The 17,102-nt window shown below is 41.4% G+C and overlaps 1 protein-coding gene across 2 annotated transcripts in view; it reads right to left on the bottom strand.

The window, feature by feature from the left end:
- LOC120832003 (leucine-rich repeat transmembrane neuronal protein 4) overlaps positions 1–15,524 on the bottom strand; it is a 36,411-nt gene extending 20,887 nt beyond the window's left edge. The window contains exon 1 of one of the 2 annotated variants that reach the window (XR_005714140.2): positions 14,882–15,524. Coding sequence is in view for 1 of the 2 variants with exons in the window: in XM_040198002.2 (XP_040053936.1) it covers positions 14,882–14,885 (4 nt within the window). In the remaining variant the exon portion in view is untranslated. The remainder of the gene's footprint in view (positions 1–14,881) is intronic. The other variant, XM_040198002.2, reaches the window with a different exon arrangement.
- Positions 15,525–17,102: the final 1,578 nt, after the last annotated feature.

The raw sequence follows: 17,102 nt of genomic DNA, 5'->3' as shown, positions 1-17,102 counted from the left end.
ATTTTTTGCAATGAAATTCTGGCAACCACAGCTGCCTGCAATTTACTTTAAACTTTGTAATAAAAAAGTGTAAATATTACAGTGCTGTGTTTATCTCTGACAAGGACTGTAATTAGACAGTATAACAGCTGTTTGAAATGATATCAGATTTCGATGTAATTTATACAGCTTTTTACAATACACATTTTCATTTGGAGTAAATGAAAAACCTCTCAACTGTGAAATTTAAAGTGGCTAAAACACCATACCGTTAATAGTAAACATAACAGTTTTGAACTGTAAAATTTACAACCGCCAAAAAACATAGCGTAATGTCTTATGTATATAGGATCTTGTGGTTTTGACGGTGAAGTTCTGGCAACAACAGCTGCCGGTATTGAACCGTATATTGTTTCTAAAGCAAATTACCGTAAACAAATAACGGTTCTGAACTGTCAAATTTACAATAAAAAAAAAAAAATCCCATAATGTCGAATACGTTGATGCTTTATGGTGGAGTTCTGGCAACCACAGCGCCCAATATTTTCAACAGTTACATTTTTACAGTGTAACTCTAATTTCCAGAAGGACATTAAACATTTATGTAGATGTACACAGTTTGAAAAAAAAAAAAAATAAATAAATCCCCTGAGTTCCCCAAACAGATGGACTGCCATACCCATCACCTCCATTACTCTGTGAAGTAAAGCATCCAAGGTCATGTGTCCGTTGCGAAACCCTTTGGGCAGCGGTTCCCAAACTCAAGAATGCCGCGGCCCAATTTGAAATCTGAAAATCTTTTGCGGCCCACCCAAACCTTTAATCACAACTCTGATCAAAACATAAACTAGGGATGATTAAATGACCTTAAGAATTTAACCCTTTTAAAAATGTATTAACCGACAATGTATGTTTTGTATAACATTTTATCTGGAGCTCATATATATTTACTTTAATACTACAAGAGGGCGCCCCATTTGACATTGTTTTGTTTGGCGGCGCCTTTTGAAAAATGACAGGCGGACAAGAGCAGCCGTTTCGAGCGAGAGCCTTATTGTTTTATTAATCTGTTCGTTTAATTTGTTTGTGCTTCATCAATTAATGTTTCACATAACTAATGTGCCGCTAGAATTGTTCAAATAATAATTAAACTGAGAAAAAGATGTGCGTTTTGTATCTTGTCAATCGTTTTAAGTAAAATACAGAAATTTGCACGAGCGAGCGAGACCACTATCGAACTTTGCGTTTGTTTATTTTGTATTTATTTGGGGCTAGGAGAACAGCTTCAGGAGCCAACAAGGCCGAAATAAAAAACAAAACACCTCTTACTTTTAAAAGGAAACTAACTAAGCTAAGCAAACAAAAAATGAAATCAATATACAACGTTCTTCCCTAACTCCCTATCTAACAAAAACAGATGACAAAAGGAAAGAAAATGTCGTCAAACTCCTTGCACAATATATACAAGTGTTACAAATAGGTTTAATGTACCTAATATACACAGCAAACTGATCCAAATGGGCAAGGCAAGAATCAAGGCAAGAAGGCCGGAATAACACGTAATTTAAATCATAAATATTTTTAAATTAATTTCAAACTTTTCAAAATTGAAAATAAAAAACATTTTATTTATTTATTGTAAATGACCTATCATTTGCGGCCCACACTTTGGGAATCGCTGCCTTAGGAGAACCTCATTTTGTCATATCCCTAAAACTAGAGGATCAAACTGAGAAGGGGGTTGACACATATTTAAAAAAAACTACAGGCTGCACAGCGTGATAGCAAGCCACAACCTTCAGACACTGGCTTATTGAGCGCAAGACATAATGTTCAATAAGCACACATTGGTTCAGCATTGACTCCTGCGTAGTTTGAAGACTAATAACAACTAACTAGACATATGTACAGCACATTCCCTGGGGAGATTATACTGAGCAGGAAGAAGGGAGACTTCCACCTCAGCACAATTGATTACCCAGTCAGTTAGAAGCAAGAAAGGAGGACCCCTGCAGATCAGGATAGAGTGTATCAGGGCAAGCTGTGCGAGCCTCCCAAATACACATGAATCATTTCAAACCTTTGTCTCTGAGTCTGACCGACAGCTAACACCGACAAAAGCCGCCTGAAACGGTCTACATCTAACTCCACAGAGATTACCTAACAACTGTGTCACTGCAACAAAATACCACATAGTAGGTACACTAAATATAAAAATAATGCCGCAACCATGGTTCAGTCAGGCATTGCTATCAGCTCCCGCCATAGAAGATTGAATCTAATAAGCAACGTACATCTCTTTACCTGGTTTTCTCTTCTTATTAGAGCATGACCAATCACAGCCAACAGGGTTTTGGAGATTTCATATCTTGTTGAAGTTAAATCTTGGAAATTTGAGCAACTTGAGGTGCAGCAATACGGATGTGTACTTATCACAAAGATGAATCTGTTTCTAATAACTTTCAAGTCCCAAGTGTTTTTTTAACTTCTTTTTAAATGATTGACAGTGGATGGGGTTTGTGTGGTAGGCTGGGGCTATTATAGTGCTTTTAGATGCTATGTTTTGCATTGATATCAGTCACAGAACTTCAGTGGATTGAGCCTGCACTGTATTTTTGTTGTTGCATGAAATCCTCATATTACATGTAACCAAAAAGGGATATAGCCATCTACAAAACACTGTATTCGTTATATAGAAGTACTGCAGGAATTAAGTGTCTCAACCTTAAAACAGACAGATTCATGATAGACAGTAAAAGGTTAATTTTTATTTAATGCTTTTTTCTCAAATGTTAAAATCGGGTGCCTAATTACACACATTGCAACAGTACCTTTGTACCTAACCTGACCTGAGTTAGAACTTTGTGCGAGACATTTGCTTATAGCCCTTGATCCAATGGAACAAAGTTCTTGGAGAAGGAGAAGATGGGTGGTAATGATTCACAAAAACTGGGGCACATTGCTTTTACTTTCACTGCGTGCAGCGACCAATGCTTCAACACAATTAGCGTCTCATAAAAGATGATGTTGCAGCCAAAGAATATCCATCGAAGAACAGGCTGTATGCTCCAGTTTCCCTCTGGGCTCCACTACTCACCAACTCAACTGGGAGCAGTTAGACCCTAAATGTCAACTGAACTGGTCTTGCAAATGCACAAAACGGCAAAAGTGAAATCATAACTTCATAAAAATACATATTTTTTCCCAATTACCTCACCTAAGGACAATTTCAAATTCAGCTCTCTGCTTATTTGGCCGGGCGACAAAGTTGATATTTCATTTGAATGCACCATGCTCTGAGCTGATGCTGAGGCTATTACCCAGAGTGCCCGAGCTGGCTGGCCAGCAGGGCTAAGGCCGCACACTCGTGCACTTGAAAGAAATGAAAAGTGCGCAAGAAAAAAAAAAGTCTTATTAAATTGACTACTGTAGTACAGGTTATACACATTTAAAAGAGCCGCTTCTTTTTGGAAGCTTTTCAAGGTTACTGGCACAATTGTATATTCAACATTTTCATGAATTGATGGAATGCATAATTTAAGACATTATGCACTATATTATACTAAATGGTTTATAATTGCTCTAATCCACTCTTCCTAAAACTGTCCAAAATATGTACAGGTGGAGACTGCTCACAAAAGAACAAAGAAGCTGTATAAAATAAAATTTGTATTTTTAAATAACAAAGCCTCGGATATGAAACCTTCTCTTCCTGACTCCCTCCCTAATGTAGTATGTCATGTATTCTGCGTGACATACTACATTATTGAGTGTGCTTATTTTAAGAAGGTACATTAAAATAGTTTCAGGGCACGTATGTGACATATTACAGGTTGTAGAGCCCACCATGCAGCGCAGATTTATTGAACACACTGGCTTTACATATTAAAATGGAGTAGCTTTTACACACTTAAAATATATTACTTTTTGCTCATTAATCTGAAAATTGGAGTCAGCTTTAATGAACTTGCAGTAAAAGCAAAACGATTCATGATAAAAGATTATTTTGCTACGATTGGAGATGCACATACATGCCAGTCTGAAATACATACTGCTTTACAACGCGCATGGGATTTATGGAATAGTAGGACGTGGCTGGTGAGTATCACAGTAGAAATGGCAGAATACACCTTGAAACACCTTGAAGATGAAATAAATGAGCGGTTGATTTAATGAACTCACTTATTCTGCAGTAATTGATGAGTCTGTGACCAACGAACTAAAGTGTGAAATGGGAATGAAGACAAACAGATTGCTCTTTGCTGGCCCCTTCTATAGGAAAACGAGAGAGTCCTAAATTATTACCACTTAAACATCTAATGCCATCATTAGTTGTATTGATTCTAAATCCAGGCATTAACGTTTCAGATCGATGGGATCGGGAACATAAGGTAAAAAGTGTTCTTATTTATCCACAAGAGAGCTGCCTGTAACGTGCATCAACTTCTCACTCGCCGCTATGTCTATTGACTAACGCATCTATCATTCTAATCTATACCAACGCCAATGTGAAATCTTAAGCGTTATTGTTTGGAGGTGTAGGTTAAGTTGATAACCAATCAGGTATTAACAATAACTGTGGTATATTCAAGGCACGTGAATATTTAATTTCTATGGCAAATCCCAAAAATGTTCAATCATGAGTACTTTTGGGCCCAATAATAGACTAGTGAAAATGTCATATAGTGACAGCCCTACTACGCAGTTTAAACAGGGACAGTTATCTGAATATGAGATGTGAGAGTTTTCTTCAGTGGAAGAATGCTATCCTGAAATGTTACATTTATTAACCGGGACTCTTCTACCTAACTTGACCAGCCCATAACACGGGAACACCCGCCTCCCCTGATCCCTAATCACTAGGGATGGGTATCGTTTGGGTTTTTTCTGTTACCGGTGCCTAAACCGATTCTTTCATTTCATCAATTGTTGATGTAAAAGTAAGGTTTTTTTTGTTGCTAAGGCAGGTACATAGATTTACATTTATATTATTTAACAACTTGTGTTAAAAAATTAATGAATTTCTCACTAAATGTTTCAAAAAGTGACATGTGAATATTGTCGTGCTTTTTTGTTCTTATGATAATGCTAAATGTAGCAAAACTGCGCAGGATTTTAGAACGGGCCACATTTTACAAACGGCGCCCCATAGTCATCAGAGTGTGTGAATAAAGTTTTTAGTGACAGGGTCGCTAAAATACGATATTTGGCAAAGCACTTTGTTTTTGCAAACCTCGGATACATTCGGAATAGCTAGCTAGCAGCATCAAGCCCTCAAAATGAGCTGTGGTCGGCAGCACAGCTCTGCCCAGAGGGACTCATTAGCATTTAAAGGAACAGGCACCCATAACAGGTGACTCTATGGAGGGCTGTTTTAAACAGAGTAGAAGGTTGCTGTTTTAAATGATATTTGTGATATTTTGAACAAAGTATGTTACAGACATTTTATTAAGACCACACGGAACGGTATCAACTTGTGGTAAAATGGGCATACGATGGGTCCTTTAAGATATTGAATTTACATACATATAAGAATAAAGCAGCAAATCCTAACATCAGCAATGCGAGGACCAGTACATGTAATAAACAATAATTATTTCATGATAGGTCAACTGTTATTTAATACTGTGTGTTTTTTCTGTTCATACCCGCCACACTCAATCAAGTATTACAAATCTTTAGAAACAGTGAACAGTAAAACATTTGTCTCATTGAAATCAATACATTTGACCTTTTGTGGAGGACGCTTTATGTTCAAGAAGACTACTTGGTTATGCAGAAACACCATAAGGTTTTGGATGGTTTTGAAAGCGGCCCACTGTGGAAAGAGGCAGCCTAATGCTGCACTGAAAAAGTTTAACGCAGATGGCAAACCAGATATTGTTCTAATGGAAACAGCATGACCGTATGTGGCAGGGCGTGTTTGAGCTCAGCTGCAGAGGGAACAGAATAGGTGGAGTGATTAGGGGTGACAGGGAGAGGCTCAATTAGCCTCAGGTGAAATTGATCTGCTAATTCTGTCTTCCCCTGGATAAAAATGCTGTCTGTCGGAGCGGCAGATTAGACAACAGAAAAGGTCTGTGACTGAACAAACACAAAAATTAAAAAAAAGATAATGGTGCTTAAGAAAGGCCAGCGCAAAAGTTCAATGCATTCCCGTAAGAATTATCTCTTGCTGCAGTGTTTTGATCTAACAGGAAGTTGTTGCCCGATAAAGATCTATCAAAGATAGCAAAACTGCAGCAAAAGATCATTTGTGAAACCGTGGACGGATATTCTTTTTGCTTTTCATATCTTCTTCTTTATCCAGCTATTTATGTGTGCTGCTTATCTTTCTTAAACATGGCAGTGGCTTGATTCCTTCGCTTTAAAGAGATACAAAACTTTACCCTGAAAATGATTAAAGCCTCAAGACTATTTAATCATTTAAGGGGGCTAATTATGGTGTGTTTGAATTTTTCTTATGTGTATATATATATATATATATATATATAAATATTTTTATTACCGAGTCAGTCTATGGGATTGGTGGGGCCGAGATGCGACAAAATATTTTAATGTGCTTAACGCCACTTTGTGAGTGACAGCGAGATCCTCCTTGTGGCAGTGGCAAGTGAATGGCATCAAACTTGAGAGCCCTGTATATTATTTGAGACACATGAGCCCTCCTACCCCCCACACGGAACCCGCCGGTCCAAACCTAAAATTAGCCTCTGCAATAAGAAGACGGGTCCTCACGTGTCTCAAATAAAATAAAATAAACTTATTTACAGCAGCTGAAATAAGTAGTTTCGGAGAATACTTGGCTCCTCCCACCCAGCGTGCTGTTTTGATGCCGGCCGCGGACTTGCGACTGATTTACTGGCGATTGCCGCTGCCTGCCACAGAGTTGCCACTCACTTGCCACTGCCACAAGGAGGATGTCGGCTCTACTGGGAGTTGCACTTTGTTTACTTCCGGTGTGCGTTGATCCCACAAAACCGCTGCGTGCTGCAGTCAGTTAGATTAGTGTGACGGCCCTGCCTATTGGTCCATGTCTGTGATGTCATTGTGTTTCTCCGAGGTGATAGCATCAACCTGATTGAGAGCAGCTGGGGGTTCCAGCGGTATTAAAGCGCATGGTTGCTGCCTGCCGGTGTCGCTGGTTTCCCTGGCCAGCGTCCGCGTCTTTGTTTGGGTCTCTTTGCGTTTCATTTGTGTTCACAACGCTCTACCTTACATGATCAAGCACCCACACTGACATGCTTTACTTTTGGTTTTGCTACTTTACTTAAATAAATATACTTTGTCAGCTTTGCACTGTGTCTCCCCGTTTTTGTCATCTCCGTTGAGCCGGGTCATGACATAAGAGAGACCGAGACGGTAGTTGAAGATGGAGAGAACTTTTTGCATTGGAAGTAAAACAAACAAAGGCGTGACATACAGCGGTGTGCAACAACACAGTCTGCAGAGGACCACCACTGTGTCCCTAAAAGACAGTGGTTTGGAAAACGTCCTGGCTAAATGTTGGGAGATTGTTGGCACTTCAAATACAGCCGTCAAATGATGGAGAGTTGAAAGCACAGCAAATGCACGAGGACAGCAGGAAGAGTCGCTAGTTCAACACGTTCCACCTTGTAGAATTGTGCCTTGGAGATGATAAATGTGTGTAGGTTTTGTGTCAAAATACACGTTGTCTGAAGTGACTACTGGTTAATTTTAAATAAAGAGTCTTTAAAAGAAAAACAAACTTGTAATTACCTACGTTAATGATTTTCTAAATGTGAGAATAATGTATTTTTGAGTGTACACACAGGTGCGCATGCTCCCACCAACGGCGCACACCTCCACAACAATTACCCCACGCTTTAGTTTGAAATTAACTGTTTTGTATTTATTCATATGTACAGTATACTTTAAACAGTTAATATATTGTACAATTCAGACATTTAAGACAAAATATGCCTTGGGAATAAAAATAAAAACTTTCTTAAATGTCGCAACACAATTTTGTGCTTTTTAAAACTGGTACTGGTATTGGAAAAAATGAAATGACACCCATCCCTGGAAGGTGTGCCATGCTGGAATGGGTTTTACCCCGTATTTTGACAACATTGGAAGAATCCTACAGATAACTGATTGATTGTTTTGTTGAAAACCTAATCAGTATATGTCCAATATCAAAATTGATATTTGTGTACCCCAAAAACATTACAGATTACATATCAAAATACTCTTTACTCTAATACTTTTTTATTAAGTGGGAGGTTGACCTCCAATGCGATTTACGATTTAAGACGATTGTCCTGCATTGGCGTTTGATATAATCTCGCCCTTCATATTCAATGAGATGTGCGTAGTTCTTTCCCACCCAGAGGGTTAATTTAGTTCCATCTCATACCGCCCGTGTTCGGGCAAGTACTTCAGCAATTTGTACAGCCACCTCGATTGTCTTCACCACCATCAGCTTTCGATCTGCTTTCGTCAGGCCCAGTTCCGTCCTCGAATGTAGAGCCCCACGCCACGTCAAGACCATACCCCAAAACCGGAAAGCACGTGGTTCCACATCCCTTACATTGGCAATCCATGTCCGTATTTCTTGATTGTCATAGTACCGGACTTTGTCGTGGAAGGCCTCCTCCACGGCGGGGACGCACAAGTCCACTATGATTGCAGTGTTAAGTACAACTATGTCTATCGCCACAATGTCCGGCTTTCTCATGCCTGCACCAGTCAGGATGCTTGGTTCGACCTGGCAGGTTCGTCCTCGCGCCCCTCGGGCTTGAGTGTGCCATAGGTTGCCCGAGATCTTGATGGTCTTGATTTAGTCGCTGACTTGACTGGCTTGAAGGGCAGATTTTCTTCAACCCTGCACCGTCTCGGGTCTCCAGCAACGCTAACTTCCAGAAACGTCTCTTTTGGGCTACCGTTTCGATTTCGATCTTCTCATTTGGCACACTCAAAGATGCTCCACAAGAAGGCTACCATTTCTTCCTGGCAGAATTTTTGATGTGGTGTAGACCCTGTGGTGCCACTCCCTTGAGCTGCCGTCCGTTCTGGTTATGCTGAGGCAGATGGTTACGTAGTCTGTGGAACTAGGTTGGATGGTTGGATGTCTGCTTTTGGTCTCCCCATGCCTGAATTCATCACTTGCAGGTCGCCCCCAATCCAGTCCCCCAGTTTACTGCCTACGGCATCGGTTAGTCTTCACTTGCATCTGCAAAAACATCTTCTCCCTCCTCACTTAGGGGTTCTGCTAGATTTTCTGCTTGTTGTCACCTTCAAACGTCCTTATGGCGGTTGATCTTCCTATTGTACTTGATTTATCCTAGGGATTATATAGGACACTTTGCCAAAATACCTTGGTTCATAAACTGGGCCGCCTCTTTGGCGATTTAGACGATTGGCGACTAGTTTCACTTCGTCGTCCGTCCACCTAACGTTCTTGGTCTGCACTTTACGTCTGACTTTGCTCAGCGTGCTTTTCATTTGGGGGCTTAGCGTTGTTATGGATCCCAAGATTCCTCTTTTGTTCAAAATGTCTGACCGTATATTCTGCATTGCTTCGGATTTCCATCTTGCGTATCAGTCCTTACTCCCTAGTTCTACTTTACCAGGTTTTGCAACGTGGAGGCGCCATACATGCTTGTCTTCACCTGATTCTCAACCTGCTAGTGTGAGCGCTGAGCTCACCTCTCGACACCCAGATGTCTAATTGAACCAAAATAACTTTTTTTTAAATCTATTTTTGTCTCCATGTTCCTTCTGGGGCTTCATACGTGACAGTGAAACTTAACCTCAGAAAAATGAAAGCAATGGTCATTTGTTTAAAAGCCCTGTAGACCTGATTAATAAATCAGCCTCTGACTGTGAGCTATGGGGTGCTAAATATGAACTGACATTTCTTTCTGACAAAGTCTGGATAAACCATCTGTCAATCAAACTCTTTCCAAAGTAAGTCAGGGTGAAAACATCTTTTTTTATCAAGAAAAGCCCTCAGTGCTGTTTTTCACACTTGACATTATTAAAGAGTCTCCCTCAGGAGCCGCCAATGTTGTAATAACAAAAAGTTGCCTCTCTTGTCATCACGCGCACACACCTAAGAGTGTTAGCAGGTCCTCGTGGGATGCTGATTGGTCGGTGCACTGGCTTGCTGTACATAAATGCATTTATTCATCTGAAACCTGAAAAGATGGATTTTCTTGTGACATGGAATCCTGCGATTCTGGCCTAATCCGGTGGCATAGTGAAAATCCAACTGCCGTGCAACTGTCAATCAAATCTAATCAAACCACACAGTGCCATGATTAAGCAGATTAGCTGTGTCCCTGTCCCATTGAATAAACAATTAAGATGCTGTTTTCAGAACTTTCATTTTGAGTGTTATTTGTTATATTAATGTAACCAATTTACCCCTTTAACGATGACCAAGAAATAAAGGCAGAAGTAGTTTCACGTCTTACCAGTAGTGTGTTACATCTATCCAAGAACAAAAGTTTCTCCCACCCAAGAAGTCATTTTATGGCCTACACATAACCACAAGTTCATTTATGTTGTTTTGTAAGGGACTGACAAATCATCCTTTTTATCTTTTAGGCTAGAAGACCATGACAAGCAAACGTGGGCTGTTGTGTCCCTCGGGGGGGGTACAGATACAAACAATACACTATATGTGCAAGCTCAGCTCCCACAGCTTACTGCAAAACTTTGTTCTCAGTGATGTGTCTCTGCCCATATTTTACCGCATAACCTCAATGTGCAGGACACATTGCTTGGGGAAGTTGTCTCCGAATTTCAAGAGAAATACAAGAAAAGGGGAATTTGATGAAATGTGGTTATTCAAAACATTGTAGCACTCTGCACAGCGACAGGGACAAATTAACTGAAATGAATGACCTAGAGGTATACAGGGGAAAGATATGCTGTGTTATGATGGTTTGATGGCATGTGTGGGTGAAGTGAATATTACTAAACTACAGCAAAAAGTGCCTGACGGGGGCTTTCAGTCAGGCTCGCAATGAGGAATCATGCCACACTGACAGAATAATCCTTATTGATGGCTTTTGCTATCCAAAAGGGAGCCACAGCTGAAGCCTATTCAAGGTTAGTTAAGTCTGTTTTCACTGGACCGCAGCAAAGCAGGGGCCAGTCTAACAGTATCAACGCTAAAGTAACATTGTCCATTGGTCGGTCAAGTTGGAGTTTCCCCATTGGCTGTTGTTCTTTGTAAAATGGACAGGCACTACTGTGTGTCGCAAGTGACGTCTTTGCCTCTGTGATAAATCCTCTGCTTCACTTCTTCAATAAATACGGCATATTAGTTTCTCTCCCTCGCGTTTGTTTTCTCGTCTATGTGTTTCAAACCTTTTATTTGTTAGGGGATGACCCAAGCCTATGAGTTAGCGTAGTGTGGGCGAGCGGGAGAGAGAGAGAAGCAGACAGCTGTTGGCAATCAGAGCAGAGAGGAGATTAACGGTGAAGTTGTCAAGTAGTAGTAAATGTTCAGTGTTTGTCCATGAATAAACTCTACAGCTCCCAGAGTACATCAGCTTTGGCCCCGGAGGTGAAACAAAGTTTCCCCTGTTCCTGTCCAAACACGTTCTGGAAGCTGAATCAGTAATGTTATGTCGCTCTGTTTAGACCAACATTTAAGGCTGTGGGGAAGATCCAAATTACCGTAGAATGCAAGCTAGGTTTAGGCTGTTAAACAAACTAACATCAACTACATATGACACTGTATGTGCAAAATACAGAACAATGAATTGTTGAAAATATCATGAGCATTATCTTTAACTTAATATATTGAACTTAACACTGCTGTGCACATTAACCGAGAAAAATGGGTTTGGCACTGTTAAATGAACATTTTCGTTTAAAATCTCTACCAGACGGCGTGGTCGATGAAAGCAAAGCATTTGTAACCACTGTTCCACTATGATGGAAGGGTAAACACTTAAATGCGTAACACAGCATTGATGCCAACCAACTAGCTTCCCAAACAATCAGTGGAGCCAAACTTGGGCAAACTACTTTGGATGTGGCGTGCGGGAGAACTGTCGATAAACCAACGTAAGAAAAGTTTGGATGAATGGATAAAAAAAGTGGATCTTAAAAGTTAATTTTGTCATTGTGTAACTGCTCAACCTACATCACTGAAAGTGTTTTTTTTTCTTTCTTTAACTAAGATTCTCCAAAGGAAATCCATAGGCTTTATAGACTGAAACGTCCCCTGCGTAGTAAATTCCAGCTGTGTATTTTTTCTTTGTGCTAGACCACTTTACCTCACTCAACAGGGACACTTAATACTGAACAAATGCTGCATTATGCAGTTCCCTGATAGAAGACAAATATTTATTCTGGTACCTGTTCAAATAAAAAAGAAAACAGAGGTATATACTGTATGTTAACTTGCTGTTGTTGCGAGAGTGCCTGTTATATTGTTCTGATAACATTACTTTAATATAAAAGCGTACAATACACTAGTTTTTAATTCCTTATAGACTTTTGCGCATAATGCCGTTAATCACTGTTCATCACAGAACAGTCATGTGATTGAGTACATTTTTTTTGTCTTAGTCCAAAAAAACGCAGGCTTTGCATTCTTACATTGCATTTCTCTGTAGGAAGCCCTCTGAAAACCACGCCTTTGTAGCAGCGTTTTATGCTGTGGTTTTATTCTGTAGATTAGAAAGACTTTGACCTTCAAACAAAAAGGTGTTGTATGTAATTAGTTGATCTAATTGCCAGTTTTAAGAACGATAAACCTGTAAAACTGAGAATCAATAACCACCATCTCTCGTACTGCAAAATGGTCTGCATGAAAATAACAAGATTTTGTGCCAGTGGCAAACTTGTGAATAACATTTTCTAATTATCTACACTACAAGCTTGAAGTGGAATGGGAAAAAAAGATGCCCACAGGTAACTTATTATTTTCTTCAGCTTAGGTTCTCCAGATATGTGGTCATTGGGCCAATTACCGTCTTCGTGTGCCCTAAGAAACTGATGGATTATCTGAAGGTTATTTTGAAAGTAATTGCCCGGTTGCTCCTGTCAAAGCACGACTGCAGCAGACATGTGGTAACTGTGAGATCGGACACCATTGAGCCCCGGTATTGTTCCAAATGACTCCTTGGTTGCTTTTATCTGCCTTTACTTTCTGCCAGCTGGAAATGCAGCATTTTCTGTGTCCTTTCCACAGTTATATTGTTGAAAAATGCAGAGCTGAAGATAAATTTCCCAGGTTAGGCCACACATACGCTGAAAGCAAGCAAAAATGGCAAAATGTATCTAGTTTCACCCTCTCAAGTCTAAGTATTTGCTCTGATTAATAGCACTTCATATTGGATATCTTGATGTTGGGAGTTCTTCGGCGAAGCCAGAAATTTGGGGGAAGCTGTGATGGGAATTATTCACTAATTATCACTATATAAAAACGTGTGCTGCTATTCTCTCCAGGAGAGCCAAAGACGATGCTGCCCTTGATGATGAACTTTTGTCTCATTTTGAATTGAAAACCAAGTCGATGGATGAAGATGGGATGGAGACTGTGAGAGAGCTTCAGTCAGAAGTGTTGACATCCTAACAAATGCAGCCTCTTATTTTGGCTTCTAGTAATTGTGATAACATAATCAAAACTGTATTAGCATGTCGTCATTAGTTTCACTAAGCTGCTCATTACTTGGGTAAGTGCCACATTTCTGCACAGATGTTGCACAGGCCTCTCCTCAGAATGTCTCAGCTTTTCAGTCCATTTCGAGAGGAAAAAAACAAAACGGCAGCATAAATGGAGCGAGAAGTCGAGACCGACACAATGAAAATGAACGGTGCAGTTGGAAAACGTCTCTCTCTCCCTCTGCACCACACAGACAATTGCGAGTGTGTGCGCCACTGCTGCCTAATAAAAATGAAACACTACAATATTCAACATAAGTTCCACTGGAAGAAAGGACACGGAGCCATTGTGCAGCGTTCTGTCGGAACAGCTGCAGAGTGCTTGAAAGTCTGCGCGGTTCCATCGCATAGTGAGTGACAATCCAGAACACCCACAGTTCTTTGAGCACCACCTACCCCCCCCCCCCCCCCCCCCCCCTCAAAGAAATGTGGTGGAAAAAAAAAACACTGAAGAGAAGTGTGGGTTTGTGAGGCTGAGCGGTGAATTTAGCTTCCGAGTACCCAGTCAGTAAAATGGTGGAGGTGATAGGCAGTGTGGGATGTGATCGTAGGTGCTCATATCTGTCAGGAGAAGGGGGGGGCAGAAAAACAAAACGGATGGAGTCAAATCATGTCGAGTTTAGCACGGGATGGCATGAGGGAGATGACGGGGAGGCCATGGAAAATGATCAAATTTTTGCCCTTTTAAAGTCAGTTAAGGATATGAGGGGAATAAAGTTTCTACAATAACAACAAAGATGTCACCGGACAGGTACACTATTGTTTAGCATTGTGCATTCAATGGAAGCTAAACTAGATAGACCCGCGTCGACTGAAAACGATTACGGGCTGCATGACTTCTGAGGTGAGCATCATTGTTCCCCTGGATGTGCAGAGGCGCCAGCACCTCCTGCAGCAGACTGTGTGCTTCTTTATTCGGGGGTAGAGATGGAGAAGCCACGATTGGGGATTCAAGATGCTTTTTCTATGCAAATTAGGAAAATAAAACATATTGGAGAGAAATGGAGCTAAAGTGCTTCTCTGTATCACTGGAAATGTCAGTTTGCGGAGCGGGAATAAACCGCGGAAATGTTTTAGGGAGATTTTCACAAGAACCCGACACTCACAGATGCGCCAGAGGGGCGATTCAACCCACGCTGTTGTGCGGAGTGCGTCCGAACTAATGATAGTCATGATTTGCGGAATCCCGGGGTTCGTGGTTCCCTGGCGGCCATCGTGTGAAAACGACACAATCCCTTCACTTACTTACCCATATTGTCTCATCGGTCCGCTCCACCCACCCCCCTCTCCCTGTCCTCCGTGGCGCAATCCGCCTCACAGATCACGACTTCCACCGCGTCGTCTCTCCTTTCCGTCCGTACCTGGAGAGCCCCTGAGCTCTGCGCGCCTCTCACGCGAGGGGTGATTCACCTGCCTTCATTTAATGAAGAACACTGTCTCTAGGTGATGTTGAAAAAGAGGAACAAGCTTTTAAAGTTCGCGTCCATGCTCCTCGAGTTTCCAGACCAGTCACACACAAATATCCATCAAGCGCCAAGTTGGATGCCAAAACGCACGGCTGCGCGGGCTTCCTCTGAAGATGCAAGCAGAATCTTCAAACAGGTGCGTGCTGCAAAAAATATAAATGTGAGAAACAAGAAAAAAAAAAAAAGCAAAAAAAAAAAGACCGTCACTCGTTGGAAAAGTTAAGAGGTGGACACAAGGTGTGTTTTGCGGCGGTCGGATCGGCGCAGTCGGCGGCGCAGGCAGCTGTCCTCTGCGCAAACATCCAGCGGAGCAGTAGAGACGCCAGGCAGCGTTCACCGGCAGCCACTCGCACTGTCCGGGTCTCCACTGCTGTGCATTGGCAAGCAGGTCTGCGGGTGCACGCGGCAGGCTGCGTGGGGGACGTGTGCGCGCGTGTGCAGGCACGCGCATGTGGGAGAAAAAATAAAAGGCATGACGGAGAAAGCATCAAATGCTGTGTCTAACAGCTGTGGGCATCTTTTGGCCGAATATGCGAATTGGTTTGGTGTAGATGTGCCTTTTGTTTGCCTTCTCCATCACCACCAACACAAACAGGAGCCGTCTCACCATTTTTGACATGCTGTTCCTGTGTAAGTCCATTATGCAGGTGTTGAGGAGGACATGCTGATGGCTCTATGTGGGCATCTTTATAGCATGAGTGGGTAGCGGCCCGAACCCACATCTTGTTGCATAATTATTACGGATGGGAAGGCTAAACGCAACGAGTCCTGTTCGAGGAGGGATGATACCGGAGTGAAGCATTTCTTTCTCATTACACGGACCATGTCATTGTGGTCGATTGAAGTCACAGTACTTTTTTGAGCAGTAGTTCGGCCTTTAATAGCAATAAAAGGAGCCGAATGGTAAATTAGGCTGCCGAATTGTTTTTACAGTAACATCCACCCATTCAAACCTCTTCATACACTGATGACAGGAGCTACCGTACAAGGTGCCATCTGCCCATCAGTAAATATCATTCACCCCAGTCACAGCTACGCTAGCAATGTTGGGGTTAAGTGTCCACCCAAGGACACATCCACATGCCCGTAGAGACTCAAACCTCCAATCCTCTCACAACCGGCCTCTTCACTCATCATGTTGGACTTTCTAACTTAAAGATTTTAAAGCGTTGCTATATTTGACCTGTTTATATGCAGACCTACCTCTTTGACTGCACTTTTTTCTTTCATCCATTGCTACCCTGATTGCCAAGCAGCCTTGGTATCTCCGTGAGCTGTCACATAACACCTTTTTGTTGTTGTTTTTTCCTTTTTGAAACGCCGTACTAGTCTATTTATTCCATGTAGAAGTCTCATAGCCATGGATTGTAAGAGCACCTTCTGTTTTGTTTTTAACACCTGCTTTCGGAAAGTTGCACTCCTCACACCGCACATGTTATCACTAGCTAACATAAGTCCTACGGCAATGACATTTCTCTTTAGTTTAAAATGCTCAGTTGAGGTTATACCTGCAACAGTCCATTACACTTTCAAATATTTGATTTAGTCCCCCCCCCTCTCTTCTTCATTCACGTCACATTGTGGTCCATTGCAGGGCTGGCCTTTCGTCTCTCGATTGGTACATGGCTTCAGAAGATTCGGACCCAAGAGAGGAAAGAAGAGAGTCAATTGAAAAATGGTGTCCATTATAAGAAAAAGCCTGACTTGACTTCTGGGTTAGCCTCAGTGAAAGTTTTATGACGGTATGACATTGAAACTATGAGGTTCAAAGTGAGCAAGCACAGACAATCCTCAGTCAGGCTTTCAGTTTTGCACCAAGAATAAAACGTGGCGGCTGTAATAGCAGCAAATTAAAACCTGTGGATCTGGATGGCATGTTTAGCAATCACTCGCAATATGGATGTTGTGCTCACTTGTTTAATCTTTCATTATCTTTCATGTCATGACGTTTTCTGCTACACGCCAGAACGTTTGGGCCACTTATCCAAAGGCACATTGATTATA

This window comes from Gasterosteus aculeatus, chromosome 14 (assembly GCF_964276395.1).
Source record: "Gasterosteus aculeatus chromosome 14, fGasAcu3.hap1.1, whole genome shotgun sequence".
Lineage (NCBI taxonomy): Eukaryota > Metazoa > Chordata > Actinopteri > Perciformes > Gasterosteidae > Gasterosteus > Gasterosteus aculeatus.
Note: the sequence above shows the minus strand (reverse complement) of the source record. Positions and strands in the feature narration are given on the sequence as shown.